Source organism: Saimiri boliviensis, chromosome 6 (genome assembly GCF_048565385.1).
Source record: "Saimiri boliviensis isolate mSaiBol1 chromosome 6, mSaiBol1.pri, whole genome shotgun sequence".
NCBI lineage: Eukaryota > Metazoa > Chordata > Mammalia > Primates > Cebidae > Saimiri > Saimiri boliviensis.
In genome coordinates this window covers 83,099,792-83,120,027 of record NC_133454.1, presented here as the reverse complement: position 1 = coordinate 83,120,027, position 20,236 = coordinate 83,099,792, and the positions used below count along the sequence as shown (strand labels likewise).

General features: G+C 44.1%; 1 protein-coding gene across 6 annotated transcripts in view; it reads right to left on the bottom strand.

Annotated features, from left to right (window-relative positions):
- BMAL1 (basic helix-loop-helix ARNT like 1) overlaps positions 1–20,236 on the bottom strand; it is a 111,481-nt gene that overhangs the window by 14,161 nt on the left and 77,084 nt on the right. For 2 of the 6 annotated variants that reach the window (XM_074401108.1, XM_039470746.2), the window contains 8 exons: positions 17,922–17,960; positions 17,602–17,643; positions 16,112–16,269; positions 14,299–14,378; positions 8,003–8,095; positions 6,497–6,614; positions 3,207–3,356; positions 587–833 (listed from right to left, as the gene is read on the bottom strand). In XM_074401108.1, the coding sequence (XP_074257209.1) occupies positions 587–833; positions 3,207–3,356; positions 6,497–6,614; positions 8,003–8,095; positions 14,299–14,378; positions 16,112–16,269; positions 17,602–17,643; positions 17,922–17,960 (927 nt within the window). Of the gene's footprint in view, positions 1–586; positions 834–3,206; positions 3,357–6,496; positions 6,615–8,002; positions 8,096–14,298; positions 14,379–16,111; positions 16,270–17,601; positions 17,644–17,921; positions 17,961–19,400; positions 20,234–20,236 lie in introns of those variants that run through there. The other 4 variants (XM_010345564.3, XM_039470748.2, XM_010345603.3 and 1 more) reach the window with 4 other exon arrangements.

Sequence of the window (20,236 nt, the reverse complement as noted above, 5' to 3'; positions counted from 1 at the left end):
GAACATTCCATAGATTGAAGACAGCATGCTATGCCTACTGTTTTTCTTTCAGCTATGGGGATCAAGCCACCCCACTTAACTATCTCTATATGCCAAAGAATGACAGAAAAATCTCTGTATTTATGATGATATCCTATTGAATCTCATTTTTAAACAGAGACTCCCATCACTTGTCTTTCTTTTTTTTGAAACAGGGTCTCACTCTGTTGCCCAATTCAAAGTGCAGTGATGCAATGACAGTTCACTGCAGCCTTGACCTCCCAAGGCTCAGGTGATCCTCCTGCCTCAACCTCCAGAGTAGATATTTCTACAGGTATGTGCCACCATGCCTGGCTAATTTTTGTATTTTTAGTAGAGATGGGGTTTTGCCATGTTGCCCAGTCTGGTCTCAAACTCCTGGGCTCAAGTGACCCAACCGCCTTGGCCTCCCAAATTACTGGGATTTCAGGTGTGAGCCACCATGTCCAGCTTTGCTTCTTTCTTTATTCTTAGAAAAGCCAGCTGATGGCTTGGTCTTCTCTGCTTTTTAGATCAGGGTTGAAATTCCTCTACTATCATTGCTCAAGGGTAATATGTAGACTCTTACCTCTGGTCTACAAAGACAAACTTCCCATCTATTGCATGCCGAGAAACATATTCCATAGATTTCACCCTGATTTCCCCGTTGACCGGTTGTGGAACTACATGAGAATGCAGTCGTCCAATTGCGACAAGGCAGCTGAGGTTACACCCCTCATTGTCTGGTTCGTTGTCTTCATCTAGCCCCATCTTTGTGGGTGGCCAGCTTTTCAAATAGCCTGTGCTGTGGATTGTGCAGAAGCTTTTTCGATCTGCTAAAAAGCAAAGCTCGTGGTTAGTGTCAGTGCTAGGTTTGGGTCATGGACGTGTATGTGGCTGATGATGGGGTGGGATCTAGGTAGGGAGTCAAAAAATAAAAAAAAAAAATAAGGTTTCACTCTTCAGAAGTGAACATCTAGAGAAAGGAGCAGACAGAAAAATAAACAACTGCCATCCAGTGTCAGTATGCTTAAGTAGGGCCAGTTATGCCATGGGCATTCATTACATATACCAAGGAAGGAATATCTAACTCCACATGGGGAGAGGAAGGCTCCCCAAAAAAACCAGTGGAGGAGGTGGATCAAGAAAGATGAGCAGTGGGTAAGGGACTCAGTGTATAAAGGCTGAGGACGTACAAAGGCACAGAGGCACAGCCTACATAGGAACCGGCCAAGAGCTCTATGTGAAATGGGAGGTAGTGGGAGTGAGGGGCAAATTGGAAAGGCAGGTTGGGGGCAGATTAAAAGGGCCTTGGATTACTTGCTAACCAATATGTTTGTCTATTTTTTTTTAAGGCAGGAAATGGAGAGCCTCTAAAGATATTTTAGTGCAGAAACAGCAAAATCGAATCATGGTTTGAATGCTGTAGGAGGCAGGGTGACGTGTGAACTGGAAGAGAGTAGAAAACTGGTAGGAAGGCTGGTTCAGAGGCCAGTGGCTATAATACAACAAGAGGTGAGCAAGACTGAACCATGGCACTGCAGTGAAGGTAAGAAGGAGCAGAGACAGGAAGGAGGAAAATTTCTGTGATCAAACTCTTGGGATTTGCTATGAATATGAGGCTTAAGGGAAAGAAATAAATGAAGACGACTCCAACTTTTCCAGATTGGGTGGTTGCTGGTGTCATTCACTGACTCAGAGAAGAGATAAAACAGACTAGACAGGAGAGAGAGAAAAACGATTTCAAGTTGGGACACATTAAGTGTGGAGCACCTATAGACTTCACCAACAAGCAAACCATTATGTAGTGTTTACCAAGCGTGGAGTCTGTGCTGGTTACTGGAATAGAGTGAAAAGCAAATCAGACATGCCCTTGTGGAGTTTACAGCCTAGCAGAGGAGACAGGCTTTAAACAAATAATCCCATAAATAACTACATAACTGCAAGCATAAGAAAGCAGTAGAAAACAAGCCAGCAGGGTGCTAAGGGACATAAGGCAGTCTGAGTTGGAGAGAGCCATGTGAAGGGAGCTCATGGGGAGAGGGAAGTATTTCCAACCAGGAAGTGACAGCAGGTGCAGAGGCATTGCCCAGAAGGGGCTTGAGGCATCAAAGGAAGTCAGCATGGCTTGCATGTGCTTAGTGGCAGTGTTGGGAATGCATGGTCACATTAAGTATTTTTAACTTTTCTTCAATAGCAATAGGGAACACTGAAGGGTTTTTAAAAGGGGACTGATAAAAAGATCATCCTGGCTGTTGTGTTGGGGGTGGACAGCATGTGTGTCTACACTTTATGAGACTTGGTGAGAGCTGGGGGCAGCCTGGAGCTGAGTGACAGTAGGCAGCATGGAAAGGGACAAACATTTCAGAGAACTTTTGCAGACTGGACTCACTGTGGCAGGACCTCGTAACTAACAGGATTGAGGAGTAGGGTGGTGAGACAGAAGTGAGGGTGCTTCCCTGGCTTCTAACATGAGCAGCTAGCCGGATGGCAGCGCCATTTACACTGGAGGAGAGGCTCAGGTGATTACTTTGGCACGTATCCTGTTGGAGATGCCCCTGAGATATCCAAGCAGGCTGATTTAGTAAGCATCAGTACATTTATGAATCTGGAGTTCAAAAGAGAAGTTTAGGCTGGAAATATCAATGTGGAAGTTATTGGCATTTAAAGCCAAGGGAGTAGATGACATGACCTACAGAGAGACTGCAGACAGAAGCAGCCCAGGACAGAGATGAGCAGCCAGCAAAGGAGCCAGCAAGAGAGCCTGTAGCAGCAGAGGACCAGGAAGGAGGAAGAAGAATGTGGTTTCATGGAATCCAAGGGAAGAGAACACTTAAGAAGGAAGAAAAAGGAAAAGTGTCCATTGCATTTAGCAACATGAAGGTCACTGGTGAGCTCAGAGTCATTTTAGTGGACTGGTGGGTGTTCACGAGGCAGTTAGGATCATGGCTGAGAGTATTCTTCCCCAGTCATGTTAAAAAACAAATGCAATTTAAATAGAGGAGGCCTCTCCACAAATCTCTACCATCAGGCTTTTCAGCTCTCTCCTCTGCTCCCAACACATAGGGAGGACTGCAAGGTCCTGGCTATAGTCCTGGGACCTGCCATTCTGGCCAGCCAGAAACAACTGAGGCAATGCCCTGCTAAGAGCTACTGCAGAAAGCAAGCTTTACCTGTTACAGGGTTTTAAAGGACTGTTAAATTGTTACCTTTCTTCTTTGAGCAGGTAGAGGGGAAGTCTTTGTCTTCAACCTTTACTGAAGGCCTGTTACACTTCATCCTACAGAAGAAAGAACGTCGTGCTCCAGAACATAATCGAGATGGCCCAGGGGTTATATCTGTTTTAACTGGAAGTCCAGCTGCAAATCAATACACAAAACGTGATAAACTGAGAGCAGTGTTGTCTGTCAGGAAGTGAGGTGTGACCTTGAGCAACGCCTTTTCTTGCCTGCCTCACTGTTTCATAATGATGACATAAGATAAATCTCTCTCCCTACTTTAGGCTTTAACAGATGCAGCATGGAAAGGTGTGTTGTCTGTCTGGAAATGTTTATAAATCACATAGAGTATGCTACTAAAAAAATGGATTAGGCACTCTGGGGATGAAATGAAACATAGCATGGGGTTCTTGCCCAATAGGAGCTTATGGCTCACAGAGGAAATGGAGGTGCACCAAGAAAAGATTAATAATAGGACAGGGTGCCGGGCGTGGTGGCTCAAGCCTGTAATCCCAGCACTTTGTGAGGCCGAGGTGGGTGGATCACGAGGTCAAGAGATCGAGACCATCCTGGTCAACATGGTGAAACCCCGTCTCTACTAAAAAAAAAAATACAAAAAAGTAGCTGGGCATGGTGGCACATGCCTATAACCCCAGCTACTCAGGAGGCTGAGGCAGGAGAATTGCCTGAACCCAGGAGGCGGAGGTTGCGGTGAGCCGAGATCATGCCATTGCACTCCAGCCTGGGTAACAAGAGCGAAACTGCGTCTCAACAACAACAACAAAAAAATAATAGGACAGGGTGATATATGATCAGTGCCAAATAAATGGCAAAGACAACCTGTGCTTCCCAGAGGAGAAAGAACTTAAGGCACTTGAAGGATGAGGAGGATATGGATATTGGGAAAGAAAGGAGGGAGGCAGGACTGCCTTAAGTTCTCAACCTGGCTTGTAGGCCAGAATCCCCTGGATGGGTGATCAACCCACAGATTTCCCCATTCTAGATCTGTGCTGCCCAAGGTGGTAGCCACTAGCTGCATGCAGCTACTGAGCACTTGAAATGTGGCTTTTCTGAATTGAAATGTGCTGTTAAGTGTGAAATACACTCAGGATTTCAAAGACAGTACAGAAAAAGAAAAGAATGTGAAAGAACTTTTTTTATAATTATTACACATTGAAATAATATTTTGGAATTAATTTTACATTTATTTTTACTTTTTAAAATCTGGCTACCAGAAAATGTAAAATTAAACATGTGGCTCATGTTTGTGGTTTGCATTATGTTTCTATTGGGTTGTGCTGTCTGGAAAAACCAAATTGGAATATCTGGAGGTGGAGCAAGACTATGTTGAAAAGCTCCCAGGTGATGCTGAGGTGCACACCTCCTTACCAAACACTGGCTAGGTGACAGTGCAGAAGCCAAGGGAAAGCACACCCACGGCCATCATGCGAGCAAGTGTGCCGAGGAACGGCCACTGCCCAGGGCTCATCTGGGCTTTCTCCCCTCCCATCTACCTCCCGCATTGCCAGCCCTGTGATCTCCCCTAGAATGCCAAGCTGAGCCTGCTCCACCCAACTTGGAGCTCTTCACTGTGTCCCCAAAGAACAAAAGGTCATCATGCTTCAGCCCTTCACCTCCCTGCACGTTTTGTCCAATAACACCAATCAAGCCACATGGCTCCACACCCCTGTACCTGTCTACAAATTGTTTCTTCTGCTCTCTTCCCTCTCTTCATTACCTGGCAAACATTAATTCATCTTTTCAAACCCACCTTGTTTGTCATCTACTCGGTGATGCCTGTCCTTGTACCCACATGAGTATTAATCATCCGTTCTCTATGTCTGGCACTATTTCTATGGCTGCACCTATTACTATGCAGGGTGCTGTCTGTCTCGTTTCTCTGACTATATGCTAAGAACCTCAAAGGCAAGGACCAAACTCCATTCATATTTTTCTCCTAAGGTCACTAAAAAAATGCCAAGGCTGGACTATAAAGGACAACAGATACCAAAGTCTCCATTTAATAAGAGGAGTGGTGTAATGAATGTTTTGAAGGAGATTCCTCTGGTGGTGTTTCTTTCTAGGGAGAGCTTGGAAGCAGGACATTAGTTAGGACTTGACTGCACTGGGCCAAGGTGCACTGATACTGTTCTTGCTATGTGCTAGGAACTGTTCTGCCTGCTTTATGTATATTAACACTTTCAATCCTCACAACAACTCAATGAAACAGGTACTCTTGCATAAATGAGAAAACTGAGACAGGGAGAGGTTAAGTAACTTGCTCAAGATCACACAGCTAGTGAATGGTGGAGCCAGAATGAGCCCAGTAATCTCCCTCAAGTCCTCATTTTTTTTTTTTTTTTTTTTTTTTTTGAGACGGTGTCTTGCTCTGTCACCCAGGCTGGAGTGCAGTAGTATGATTTCGGCTCACTGCAACTTCTGCCTCCGGAATCAAGAATTTTTTCTGCCTCAGCCTCCCAAGTAGCTGGGATTACAGGTATGTGCCACCACACCTGGCTAATTTTTATATTAGTAGTAGAGACAAGGTTTTGCCACATCAGCCAGGTTGGTTGCAAACTCCTGACCTCAAGACATCCACCTGCCTCAGCCTCCCAAAGTGCTGGGATTACAGGCATGAGCCACCACACCCAGCCAGAATCCTCATTCTTAACTGCAGGAGTGCACAGACTCCCACAGGACTAAAGTAGATGACAGCCACTGGGGCCTTGCACAGGAGTGTGTGCAGTAGCAGGAAGCTGGGGCAGAGGAGGTGATGTGAATGGTGGTTCCAGTACGGCAAGAAGAAAGCCAGATGAGGGAGCCAATCTAAGGAGGAACACTGGTTGAAGAAACACCGTATTTATAGTTGATGTTTTCTTACTTTTATGAGGCTGCCTGTGTGCAACTCAGGTAAATAGAGCCCATTTGTTCGGGGAGAACAAATCAAAGTTTAGCCCTTTAAACTCAGGAGAATACAACTGGGAATTTCTAGATTCTGAAAGAAAAAAGAAAAGTCTAAAAATCAGAAAGAATCAGTTCTAAACAAACCTTCTTTTCAATAAATTTGAACATTGAGATTTTTTGTTCTTTTTATGTAAAATAAACCCAAAAGAACATAAATAATTCCATTTAGCCAAAGATAGCTCTGGTGCCCCAGAAAGAGGACAGAGAAGTAGGACCGGAAAGGCTGAGCCCATCACACACACCCGCTCTCTGCTCACTCAGGGCTGGCCACCTGTGAGTGGGCTGCTGAAGAAACGCGAGGCCCCTCTGGTACTCACTTTTTGCATCTATGAGCCGCTCCCGGGGTGCGGTGTCTGAGGAGGAGAGCTGCTCCTTGACTTTGGCGATATCTTTAGGATGCAAGTAGTCAAACAAACTCTGACCAATCAGATCATTCTATGGGGATGAAATGTGAAACGTGACAAGTCAACTGTATGCAGAAAATCAATTATCTAAGAAGCGCACACAGTCTGCATGTTCTTTGCCTTTGTTTTATGTTTTCATGCAAGAGACCTCAAACTTAATTCCTAAGTGAACCTGTACATATGTCCAACCACTTTGCCCACACACAAAGGAGGCGGCCTCTGGAGGCTGATTTTGATAACATGAGGGGAAAATCCTCAATTATATAAATAGTTTATGCTCTTTGTTTTTTTTGAAACGGTGTCTCACTCTGTCATCAGGCTGGAGTGCAGTGGCGCAGTCTCAGCTCACTGCAGTCTCCACCTCTCAGGTTCAAGTGATTCTCCTGCCTCAGCCTCCTAAGTTGCTGGGACGTCAGGCATGTGCCATCACACCCGACTAATTTTTGTATTTTTAGTAGAGATGGGGTTTCACCATATTGGCCAGGATGGTCTCGATTTTCTGACCTCATGATCTACCCACCTTGGTCTCCTAAAGTGCTGGGATTATAGGCATGAGCCACTGTGCCCAGCCAGTTTATGCTCTTCTAAGGCAATAATCTTGGAATTCCCCTGTACAGCCTCAGAAGGAGGAAGACAGAGGTGGGCTCTGACTCCAGCTCTGCTGTTCAGCCTCTCTGTTCTCAAGCAAGTCATGCATATCATATGCTTCAGTCACCTTGTCTATTAACAGAGATAACAGCAACTTCCTCCATAACTTTGCTCTGAGACTAAAAAGAGTAAAAATCTTTGGAAAAATTAAATTTATATTAATTCTAATTTACATAAATGTCATTTTGATTCTTCAAGTCTTCTGCCTACCGAGCTTCCATGCAAATACCAGTGTGTCATTGAGTGAATTGATAAATGAATAAAAACTCTGGGGGACATAATAGTTGAAAAGTTCTGTTCTAGAAATGTTTATAAATGCCACTCTTATTTGATCCTATAGGTTATCATCATCAATTTTTGGAGGAAGCTGAAGTTCAGTCGAGCTAAGAAGTGACACAGCACTGCAAACACAGTATGAAGTGGATTTCCAAGTGTGGTATTCTCTGGTTTTGTGTTACCTGCCTACCTTTCTCCCTTGCCAGGTAGCCTCTCACCCTCTGTCCTCACCACATATTGTGGGATATTTATTTTGCAGCAATAGAAGAAAGCCATAACGCCTTTGATCAGATCAGAGTCAGATCTTTCAACGGGGGGACTATGGAACATATTACAAGATTATTCTAAGTCTAAATTAATTTATCTGTTAAGAAGTTAAGAATTTTCTGAAAGAAGGTCACACATGACGTGTATACTATAATTATTCTGAAAAAATGCAGTGACACTTCTGACTGCTGTGAGGCTGCCCACCACCAACAGGCGTATGAACAATACCTGGCTGTAGTTGAGGATCTTGAAGACAGACTCTGAGACAAAGAGTATCTTCCCTCGGTCACATCCTACGACAAACAAAAATCCATCTGCTGCCTAATCAGGAGAAATGGATAATCAATTTCTCATACTTTAGGAAACATAATTTGTAATCACCCTGATAGCAGAAAAGGATGTGTTTTCTAAGAATCCAAAGCACCGGAACACTCACTTACAGTTTCAGTGGTAATCTGAGAGCAGGATGCTGAAAACAAATGTCTTCAGAGGATTTAAAGTGTGTGCGTGTGTGTGTGTGTGTGTGTGTGTGTGTGTGTGTCTGCATGTGAAAAAATTCAATTAAAGTAAGTTCTATTTCAAAACAGAATTCAGCTCGTATGTATTCTTTGGATGGTATCATGGGCCAGAGAAATCATATTTCATTGCTCTAATTGTAACAACTCTATGGAGAGTCAGAGAATCTGAGATTTGGAAGGACTCTTGAAGAATCCCCTCTCCAACATCTCAGCCACCATCTGCCTTCAACTTGAACACCTTCACGTACAGGGAGCTCTCTAAACAGTGGTTCTCAACATTTGGAGTAGTGGTTGTTTTTGGTTTTATGCTGTTGGTCTGGCATGGAGCCGATCACTGGGGTATTTTTTGAACCCATCCCACTTCCACATTAATGTGATTCTAATGTACCCAGGGCTAAGAATTACTACTCTCAAATATTATCCCGCCATCCAGGGATGGACTATTTGCATTCCAAGTGAGACAAGAAAAGCAAAATTTCCCGCTTAGATTCTTCTTACCCCTTCTTCAGTGTAAATACAGGATAAAATATAAATGTTCCAGTAAAGCCAGGCATTAAGACAGGACAACATTTGGTAAAGATATTGCAGCAGGTAAATACCCAAGCTATAGTGCCTGAGAGCTTGGGCTGTTTTGTCAGCATATGTGTGAATTCCACCCACTGCCTTCCAAGACATACAACCACTCAACTCCTGCTGGGGTCTTCTGGTGACAAGGAGGGTTCGCCCCACTCTGTCACGCCCTTGCTCTTATGTCACAGCCCTCTTACCCTCCCCCCTCACCTGGTTCTAATACACAGTGGGCTAGTTTCTCGCCTTATTCACTGGCCCTCAATCTGTTCTTTGGAAAAATCACAGAGAAACTCTGTTCTCTTTTTCCACAAAAGGGCCTTCATGATGTAGTTTAATTCAAAGAACTAGAAAATGAATTCATATACCAAAAGGTAAAAGAATGGTACATGCCCTTGTGCTGGGACAGAAGAAATGAGTGAGAGGGGAACAGAATCACTGTTGCTGTGAGACCCTGGCAGGCTACTCAGCCAGAAGGAAGGTGGGGAGGATCCTTTCCTAAGTTAGGTCCCTAAGCTGGCCCAGGGGCAAGGGATGACAGTGAGGGGGAAGTAACTTTCTAAGCACCATCTGCTGGAAGCCTCATTCTGTCAACAAATAGTGTATTAATAACTTCTTCATTTGCCTTGCAGACAATCTTATATCTCACAGAAGTGTTTTCGAGGCTTGTCATTAATGTGGCGACGTGGTTTGAAAGGTGACTAGACAGAAGGGACCTGTGACACCCTGGAGGTAATGCTGGGCAGGGTCAGGCCTGAACCGACGACACGGGTAAAGCGATTTCAGCACTGCAGGGGGAAGCCAGTAGGTACCAAAGCAGTGAATGCATCAGCTGGGGAGGCTCTGGACATTCCTTCTCCCCAGCGCCCTGGAAGGCAGATCTGTGAAGGAGCCAGGCCCAATGGACAGCTAAGGAGCAGAGGCCATGAGAATGCTACCAGCACCACAGAGCCACAGGGCCAGCCAGCGGCAAGGTCACTCTTGGGAAGACGGTGCAGGTTAATAAATGATACAGAGGCCCTGGTACAGTCTGCCTAGTTTCAAAACATGGAGAAGTAGAATATGTAGACATTGTAAACTGATACAGTTGACTGATCCCTGACATACACTTTATTAAAGATATTTTGAAAACACTTAGTAAAGAAAGCAGTTTGTCCATTTTGCATTGCTGAGAAAAAGCAGAAGTCCAGTTCCTGCAGCCAAACTGTCTGAGTATCATCTGAGTGGACCTGGCTTTCTGTTGAAGCAAATCCCTGGAACTGGGCCCCTGGTAGTGATAAGGGATTGGACAGTATTTCACAGCCACTGACACGTGCCAGAGAGGTGACAAAAGCTTCTTCAGCCAAGACAGATCACTCTTGAGTGCTGCCTAAAACAAAGCAGTAGAAAAGACAAGCCCAAGATAAAGTATTTAACTGAGATGGCATTATAATCCTTGTTCCATATTCTAGTAAGTGTGGGTATCTGATAGAAAATTATTACAAAAAGCAACAAGAAGAAAATAATTAAGCATGTGCCATTGCAAAAGGAACTTGTTTTATTTATTTATTTATTTATTTATTTATTTTTTTTTTTTTTTTTGAGATGGAGTTTCGCTCTTGTTACCCAGGCTGGAGTGCAATGGCGCGATCTCGGCTCACCGCAACCTCCGCCTCCTGGGCTCAGGCAATTCTCCTGCCTCAGCCTCCTGAGTAGCTGGGATTATAGGCACGCGCCACCATGCCCAGCTAATTTTTTGTATTTTTAGTAGAGACGGGGTTTCACCATGTTGACCAGGTTGGTCTCGATCTCCCGACCTCGTGATCCACCCGCCTCGGCCTCCCAAAGTGCTGGGATTACAGGCTTGAGCCACCGCGCCCGGCCGTAACTTATTTTATTTTTAAATTTTTCCATCCATAGGATTCTGCTTGATAATTATTTTACATATATATATGGAAAAAATACATAGATTCTTTTTCTTAAGCCTGTATCTTACCCTAAAATGTCATTGATTTGGATGTTCTTAGAACAGTGCCAAGCCTCTAGTAAGTACACAAAAGTGTTTGTTGAATTCATGAATAAGCAAGAATGAAAGGCATAGAGGCAGGCTTATCACATCTATAGCTGCAGATCTGTTACCGGTATGGGAATCAGAACCAGCTACATAATTTGGGGCCTGGTACAAAATGAAAATGCAGGGATCCTTGTTCAAAAATTAAGATTTTCAAAGGTGGTGACAGAGCATTAAACCAAGCATGGGGCCCTGTGAAACTGCAGAGGTCGCATGCCCATGAAGCTGGCCCTAATGGCAGCTCTCAAGATGCTACATACATCGGTCATATTTTAATCTCAGCAAATCCTCTCTGAGAACATGGACATCCTTATGAAAAGGATGGAGAGGTGGACACAGTTGGGTGTCTGAATAACTGTGTTCAAAGAGTGGTAACCAAAAGACCATCACTCACTTGATCGGGATACTGCTCCCACCCTAAAGTGTCTCTCACTGATTTGGATGTTCCTAGAACAATGCCATGCATCTAGTAAGTATACAAAAAATGCTTGTTGAATTTATGAATAAACAGGATGAAAGGCACAGAGGCATGTATTGGATCTACAAGTCACGCAAAGATTCCAAGGGTCACTAATGACAAGGTGGACTATGGGGCCATTCAACAAATGGGTTTTGACAGAAACAAGAGAGAAGTCCTGTCTTAATTTCAAAAAAGCACCTATACAAGATGTAAAAATCCTGACTTAACAATAATTCACATTCAGGAGTGTTGGGGGAGCGGGCGGTATTGCAGCTGCCCTAAATGAATTGGTACTAATAAAATGACTTTTTTGCCAAGAAAGACACTAGCCTCATTCAACCTCAGGCCAACCAGACCACAGTTGAAATGCTATATTGGCTTGTGGGAGTCACTTCTGGAAGGAATCAAGCAAATGCATGTGGCTGTGGAAAGTGTGTGTGGTAAACACTGTTGGGGGAGCCAATTCCCAACACCATTCCCAGGCCCCTTCTTTCTTGCCTGTCTCCATCAGGGAGGCTGGAAAATCTATATACACTTGTTTCTGCACCCTACCCTGCAGCTGCAGCTAGGTGTGACCAAGTGACACACTTTTGGATAAGCAGAAGCCCACTACTGAGCTTCCAGGAAGGTGTATCCTTTCTTGATAAAAAGGACAGCCAGACTAGAGCCTCATTTACCCCTTTGCTTATAGTCAGTCTGGCTACTTAGACCTGGCAGAGGTACCTGGCTACATTAAGGAAAAAAGCTAGCATGCTAGCTTGGTGTGGTTGAGTACAAAGACAGAAAGAACCTAGTTCCTATTGACCTCAGTGAACCAGCAAACCCATATAACCTACTCAAGACCAGTTATACTTGAGAAATGAAACTACACTTATTCATCTGGTCTTCTGGTCCTTGCAGGTGAATGCTTTCCAATTTGAGATAGCACGTCATGGGGCGATAAACAGAGAATGCTGGAGTAAGCAGGCAGGCCAGGCTCACAGAGAGCTGAAAATGGATAGTGACAATACAGAAATCCAGATGGACTGCCCTCTACTCTATAGCTTTGCAAACTTCAGCTCTAAGATGGGTATGAAGATTCTGTAGGTAAGGTCAGCCCCAACTTCATGGGAGGTAGAAGAGGGCATCCTTCCTTTTAGTTATGTTTTTCTATTCCCAAGTTGCATTAACATGCAATTCCCAAGTTAATCTCACTTTACCTTGTGACACAACTTAGAGCCCTGTGCAGACCTAATTCCACATGGAAGACAATAGGTTCCCACAGTGCCACCTCAACCACCTCCCAGCAGAGAGTTAGCAAGACAGAGAGACCACTTAAGTCAAGCAAGTGAAAGCATATACTTCTTCCATTTATTTTTCTTTTTTGAACCACTAGTCTTTGGAAGTTTTGTGTTTCTGTTTTAGTTTTTGAGACAGTCTCACTCTGTTGCCCAGGCTGGAGTGCAGTGGCACAATCTCACCTCACTGCAACCTCCACCTCCTGAGTTCAAGCGATTCTCATGTCTCAGCCTCCCAAGTAGGTACCCACCACCACATCCAGCTAATTTTTTTTTTTTTTTTTTTTTTTTTTTTTTTTTTGAGACAGAGTGTCGCTCTTGTTACCCAGGCTGGAGTGCAATGGCATGATCTCGGCTCACCGCAACCTCCGCCTCCTGGGTTCAAGCAATTCTCCTGCCTCAGCCTCCTGAGTAGCTGGGACTACAGGCACACACCACCATGCCCAGCTAATTTTTTGTATTTTTAGTAGAGACGGGGTTTCACCACGTTGACCAGGATGGTCTCGATCTCTCGACCTCGTGATCCACCCGCCTCGGCCTCCCAAAGTGCTGGGATTACAGGCTTGAGCCACCGCGCCCGGCCATCCAGCTAATTTTTATATTTTTTATTTTATTTATTTTATTTATTTATTATTTTTTTAATTGCATTTTAGGTTTTGGGGTACATGTGAAGAACATGCAAGATTGTTGCATAGGTACACACATGGCAGTGTGGTTTTCTGCCTTCCATCCCCTCGCCTGTATCTGTCATTTCTCCCCATGCTACCTCTTCCCACCTCCCCACCCCCCCGTCCCTCCCCCATTTCCCCCCAATGGACCCCAGTGTGTAATGCTCCCCTCCCTGTGTCCATGTGTTCTCATTGTTCAACACCCGCCTATGAGTGAGAATATGCGGTGTTTGATTTTCTGCTCTTGTGTTAGTTTGCTGAGAATGATGGTTTCCAGGTTCATCCATGTCCCTACAAAGGACATGAACTCATTGTTTTTGATGGGTGCGTAATACTCCATGGTGTATATGTACCACATTTTCCCTATCCAGTCTATCATCGTTGGGCATTTGGGTTGGTTCCAGGTCTTTGCTATTGTAAACAGTGCTGCAATGAACATTCGTGTGCACGTGTCCTTGTATTTTTTAGTACAGACAGGGTTTCACCATGTTGGCCATGCTGGTCTCGAACTCCTGACCTCAGGTGATCTGCCTGCCTTGGCCTCTCAAAGTGCTGGGATTACAGACGTGAGCCACAGTGTTGTTGTTTTGATAGGATTTTGGTGTAAAGGTTTAGGTGGACTTTCTTTAGGCTAGCAGTTAAATCAGGTGAAGATAAATTCTCAATTGTTGTCAGTTTCAGTCCCTTCCTAAAATCTTCGTGCAGAAATGTAATTCCCAAATTCCTCTTACAAATCCTGCCTCTTCTGATTTAAAATTTCAGTGGCAAAACCTTCCATTTTTGCCTAGACAAGGTTAAAAGAGGAGGAGAAAGATTTTATGGAAGAAATGTGAAGCCTGTCCAAACAATAAGATAAAAGGAGGGACCCGAGAGGATGCGGCCCTAAAAAAAAAGCTCAGTGCTGAAACATCAAATTCCCACACGCTGGTGCTTAATCAAAAATTTATAAAAACAAATGTAAAACAATCCCATAATTGAACATACCCTGAGAATGAGGTGTTTCAATTCATCGTCTGATAGAAAAGTTGGTTTGTAGTTTGCTTCTGTATATGGATTGGTGGCACCTTAGGGGGAAAAAGAGAAAGAGAGAAAGAATCAGTATACTTGATATTCAGAAAATGTCTCATTCCAACTTGTTGCCTCAAACCTCTGTAAATGGCCTAGTCCCTATGACCTGGTATTTAAATTTTATTCTTTAGGCCTTAACTGAGACAGGCCTAGATCTGGCTTTGGACAGAATCCTGTAACCCAAAGAGAATTCCATGGAAAAGAGAACACTGTTACCCACAGGAGACCTAACCAGCTTGTTTTTCTCATTACAGGGAAAAACCAAGAGATAATAGAAGGAAGTTTAACAATATGATTCTAAAAGAGAAGGCAGCTCAGGAAGTAAACTGGTAGAGGCTCCTCAGAGAGTTCCCTCCTCCTAAGATCTGTATTAAATGGGTCGTCTCATAGTCCTGCAAATCACCACTCTAAATGTTCTTGGGAAACCATCCAATCTGTCAGGCCCTGAGTAAATATATTGTAGAAGGCATTAAATGTAAGTTCTTCTTCATCAGGGGTAAATTAAATGAGTGTGGCAATGTGGAGAAATGCATTGCTTCAGTAAATGCAGCCCCCGCTCCCAGGACTGAAAGGGGTAAGACTTATATTTAAAAGGCTGTCAATCTGGCATTTTTCAGAACAGTCACTTAACGGAGAAAAATGCCAGCAGTAAATGATTTGGAATCTGTAGAACAGTGAGAATAGTGAAGGAATAAAACGAAACGGATCTATAACAATTTAAAGTACCATAGAGAGGGAGGGGAATAGGATGTATTGCAAACATCCTATCCCTGCTCTTTAACTTGAGATTTGCTACTTTTTTCCTTCTAATTTAATAGAAATTAGTTTATAATTTAACCCGTATTATCTGCACAAATATGAATTTTTAAATGCCATTCTCCCAGCACAGGATACAACATTTATATTTTTGAATAATGATCTTCAGATAAAACCAGCTACTTCTTATTTCTGGTAGCTTGGTGCAAATATAAAAAGATGCAATTCTTCTAGCACGCAGGTCAGAGATCTGACTGAGCGCCCACCTTCTAATTTCCTCCAAGAGTCCGAGACTAGCTATGGAAAATTCCAGGAATGGCATTCACTAAAATGCCTGATATATTTCAGATTTCTCTTGTGGTTTGGATAAGTCACTTCCATTTTTCTGCCTCTGTTTTCTCACCCTCCCCGCACTCAGAAAAGAAGGAAAATACTGCCTCCCTCACAACGAATGGATCTGGTTCGGGAAAATTCCAGGAAGATGAAAATATCCTGTGTTCATTCCTGACAACAAAATGCCGCGAGAAACCTCAACCCGTGACTCACCCTTCAAAGGAACCATGATGAATTTTCGTCTTAAAAACTGAAACTGACTTTTCTGTGTCACTGTGTGCACCTACGTTTCTTCGTGTTATAATTGTAAGGGTGGGATCCAGGCACAAACATAGGCAAGATGTGAGAGCAGTATCGTCTCTGATAGGCATTTAGCCTGATTACATGCATATACAGAGGTGCAAAGCACATAGTTTCTGTGCTTTGAGGATGTGTGACTACAAAATTGCATGTAAACCCCACATAAGCTCAATCATCATTTCATTTGGCATCACGGCTGTTGCTGAAAAGTATAGGCGTACTACTCAAGGCTACATAATTGCAAGTAATAAACACTTGCCTTCGGGACAGGAACATTCTAGGCAAGGGTGATAACATTTGTAGGCAAGGACATAAAGGACAATAGAGCCCAGGGTCTCACCTCTTAATGTTTTCATGTGCTGAACAGCCATCCTTAGCACAGTAAGTTTATCTAATTTCCTGGACATTGCGTTGCATGTTGGTACCAAAGAGGCCAATTCATCTATAAAACTGTTCATTTTATCCCGACGCCGCTTTTCAATCTGACTGTGAGCTTCCCTGAACAACAATATAAAAAAGCGATTTCTTTAAAAATGTAACCAAGCATCAAGAAAAGATGACAAAAATACATGAGTTGTAACTGTTTTCAACGTTCATCTAACAAGGCAAATTTAGAATCTGCAGAATGTTTAAAATTAGACTTTTCTACTAAAGTTTCCAAGAAAATGGTCTCACTGCCAGGTCAGTATTAGTTTTTTTATGTTTACCTCATCCTTAGAATTCAGAAGAAAAGCTACAAAAATTGTCTTTTCAGAGTAAACTGAATTGTTCATTTCACCTCATTTTCTTTTCCTCTCGGCCTTTGTAAAATTGGATTTTGAAATGGGGCTGGAAGGAAAGAGAAGGGAGGTGGTGGCTTCATGGCTCAGAGCACCCAGGGCCTCATGGACTGTCCCTGAGGTCTGTGAGGAGCCCATTGTGTGGCTGTGTGACCTGGGCAGGGGACCACTTCTTCCAAGTTACAGCTTCACTGACTAGGGCACCCAGTAACCAACGCTGTCATCCCTGGATCAACCAGGACCCCACCTAGGTACAGCAGATGCTGCATCTGTCCCCAGGAGCCTCCTCTGAGGAATGTCACATTCCTCCCTCCCAAGAGTGGCTGTCCACTGAGGCAGGGTGGCACTGTCCTGGCACACGCTCTCCCTGACTGATGTGTACCTGCCATTGGTGATGGTCCTAAGGAGGTGCAGCAACTATGGAAATTTAGTTTGCTGCAGCTGCCACAGATACAGAGCCATGGGAGCTCCTGCCAAGGCTGGCCTCCAAGGGAAGAGCTTGAAGCCTTAGGGCAGCCGATCTCTGCACCCCCTGTATCAGTTTGTCATGACACAGCCTCAGAAGGTCTTGGTACTAACGGCAGAACAACTGAGGACCCAATGGGAAGAGGTCAGCAAGTGTGGCTGGAGGTAGGAAGAACCAAAGCAGAGAATGTACTTGAGGCGCCGGCGTGCCCCGTGTGGGACATTCAGTTGCAACTTGCAGTGCAATAGGGGCCCCTTTCAGAGGCGAGTCCCAGCCCTCCAGTCAGGAAGACGTCCTCTACTGAAGACTGGGAAAAAATGAGCCTGGATTGATTTCCGCTACCTTCAAATCCCCTTCAGGTTAAAGGTGTTTAGACAACAAAGAGTAAAGTCCAGTCCAGCATGGAGAGCATGGAGGGCAGAAGGCCACCTCGGCCAAGGCCTGCTACCTGCCTGTTCTCTAAGGATGTGACAGTGCCCAACAGGACTCTTTGCCCAATAGGACCAAACACACAGAGCCTCCTCAGCTGCTCTCTAAGCAACCAGAATTAGGACGCTTTGTAGACAAAATGAGGTCTAAGCTTACCTTGCATTTTTTATCCTTCCTTGGTGTTCTGTGTATTCTAACCTGGGGGGAAGAAAAAGGCAAAAGATAAAAACGTAATTCTCTGGAGATAAATGGCAAAGTTACACACTGCTGTTTTCTTCTGCCCTGTCCCTGTCATCTCTCTGCTGGCAAACAAGGGGACTGGGGGATGGAGGGACACAATGTAAGCCCTCAGGCCACAGCCTCCTTGCTCATCTCCAGCAGACGACATGGGTGCTGCCCCAAGTAAAAGAATGTGTAACAGGGCAAAGCAAATGGCGCTAAGGACGCTGAAGTTCAAATTACTAGGTTCGTGGTACCTTCCATGAGGGTCATCTTTGTCTGTGTCCATGCTTTCTCTGAAAAAACAAGAGAGAATGTGACTGCATGTTAATACGGACATACAGAAGAGCCTCTTAAGACAGAAGGTTCTCATTTATCCAGAAACCGAACAATTAGAAAGCTCAAACGGCCACAATATTGATTAATGATGTTTAAGGGTAAAACAAACAAATGGAAATTAACTTGAACTTCCTATAAAACCTGGACCAGTTCTTAGATTATCAAACAACAGTTATGTCAACAGAGTTTGTGTGTTAAATTATATTTCACCATATTGCAATTGTTTGAAAATTGGGAATATGTAGAGTTTACAAAAATGCTTAGTTAACCACAGTATCAAAATATCTATAACCTCTCATTCCCCCACCCCATCATTCTGGATAAATGAAGCTTATTCCATTTGCAAAACATATTGAGCATCAAAGATACATGTGCATACTTATCTATCTGGCAGGGAAGGGGTGAAGTGAGCAGAGGGAATTAAAGTACCAATGAAGTACTGAGCAGAGCCCCAGGAACTTTTCAAAGGCACGCTGCCAAATGTGCTGCTTCTCAGCTAGGTGGGAACCCCTAGACTTTAGGAATTGGGATAGAGGGGAGTAGTGGGGCTGCGGGCCACAGAGGGTCCTGGGGTCACAGCAAGGATCTCCCTCCCTTTCACAGACTCCAGAAATCCAGGTTTCATTGCATCTTGTGGTTCAGTAGAAGAAAATAGACTGAAATCCCCAGAGGAAGGAGTTCCAAATCCTTCTCACGGCCTTCTCCAATCATACATTTATCAGGAGAACACGGACTGCCACCTGGGCCTGTCTCCTTTTTCCTTTATTCCATAGGAAAGGAGAGATCATGGCCCTTCAAACAATGTAATCCCAAGGGCAAAAACGGCTGTTTCTAGGCACACTGGACCATATCACAGGGATTCTAGAACAGTGCTCCCAATTAGACGCCCTGGGGTTCCTCACAGGCAGAGGGTTTCTCCAGCTAGTTCTAAACTTTAGAGATCATGCAGGCCCCATGGAAGGGCAAAAACTACCCCCTTGCCTTTTGTCTAGAATTTCTCTCTGCTCCTTGAGGACAGATGACCATCTCAGGTGAGAAAAAGCTCTGCCTGACAGTCATAGATGACTTCGGTTAAATTAAAATGATACTGAAAGAGATTATGGTTGCTTAATTAATCGAGTCTCCATGAAGTAAAGAAGATTAGCAAACCAGGGTCCACAAGGGAAATCTGAGGGGTCTTGGGTGGTGACCAGGCTGGAAACCACAGGTGTAGACAGCAGAGGCCTTAGAACATAATAGTGGCTCCCTCAGCACTTGCTCAAGACAAAGGGTTTGTGGTCAACATCTCACAGTCTCTCTGCTGGGGAGTTACTGCTATGCAAGAACACCCTCACAGCCCTCATACCCACGCTCCAGCCCCTGGGTGTTGGCTGTCTTAATCATCTGGGATAACTTACATATTAATCATAGCATCTCCTAGTGGGCATCTGACCTCCAGCCATTGTGCTCCCCAAATTCGACCTGTGAACTTCAGCAGAAAGGACATCTGCTGTAGGGGGGATACCTCCTCAGAGATTTTCCCTCATTAAACAAAAGAAAACCTCTTAAATGGACATTTGGGTAAGATTCTACACAGGTGCCTCAGCAAAATAAAATGTGCCTTTGACCATTCTACACTGCCTTATTCCCTAGGTGTTTGTACATATACAGAATGATGACTGTGTGAAAATTTACTTACTCAAAAGAAAAGTCATCAAGTCTAAAAATAAACAAAAATACTATTTAATATAACAAGTTCATACTAATTTAAACAATGTTTAAGAACAATATCAATGTTCCTAAATTGTTTTCAGAGAGGACCTCCATTCACACCTTCCACAAACATTCATTAAGCACCTGACATTTGCTGTCTTCCTCAGAGAGGCCCTTGGGCAAAGCTCTCTTTGAACCCCCTGAGATGACACCCACAGACTTAACCCTCTTGCTCAAAGGAGCAAAGAAGAGGAAGAAAGGGGTAAAAGGCAGAACTTGGCCTTAAGACTGTAGTTTTCCTCTTGGTGTATAACATTTTGGGGACGGGACGTGAAAGTACAATGCCTCAGCAGTGCTGAAGGCTCCCTTCTTGCTTACAAGCTAGGGGAAGGTAAAGCCAAAAACCAACTGTGTAGCCACCTAGAGTTGGATTTTTTATTCCCATCCCCTTTTCCAGGAGCAACAGTACTTGGCTGCTAGATGTTCCACGCCCGAGAACTGACACCAAGTTTAAGAAGAGGAAGACATGCCCCAAAGGCCT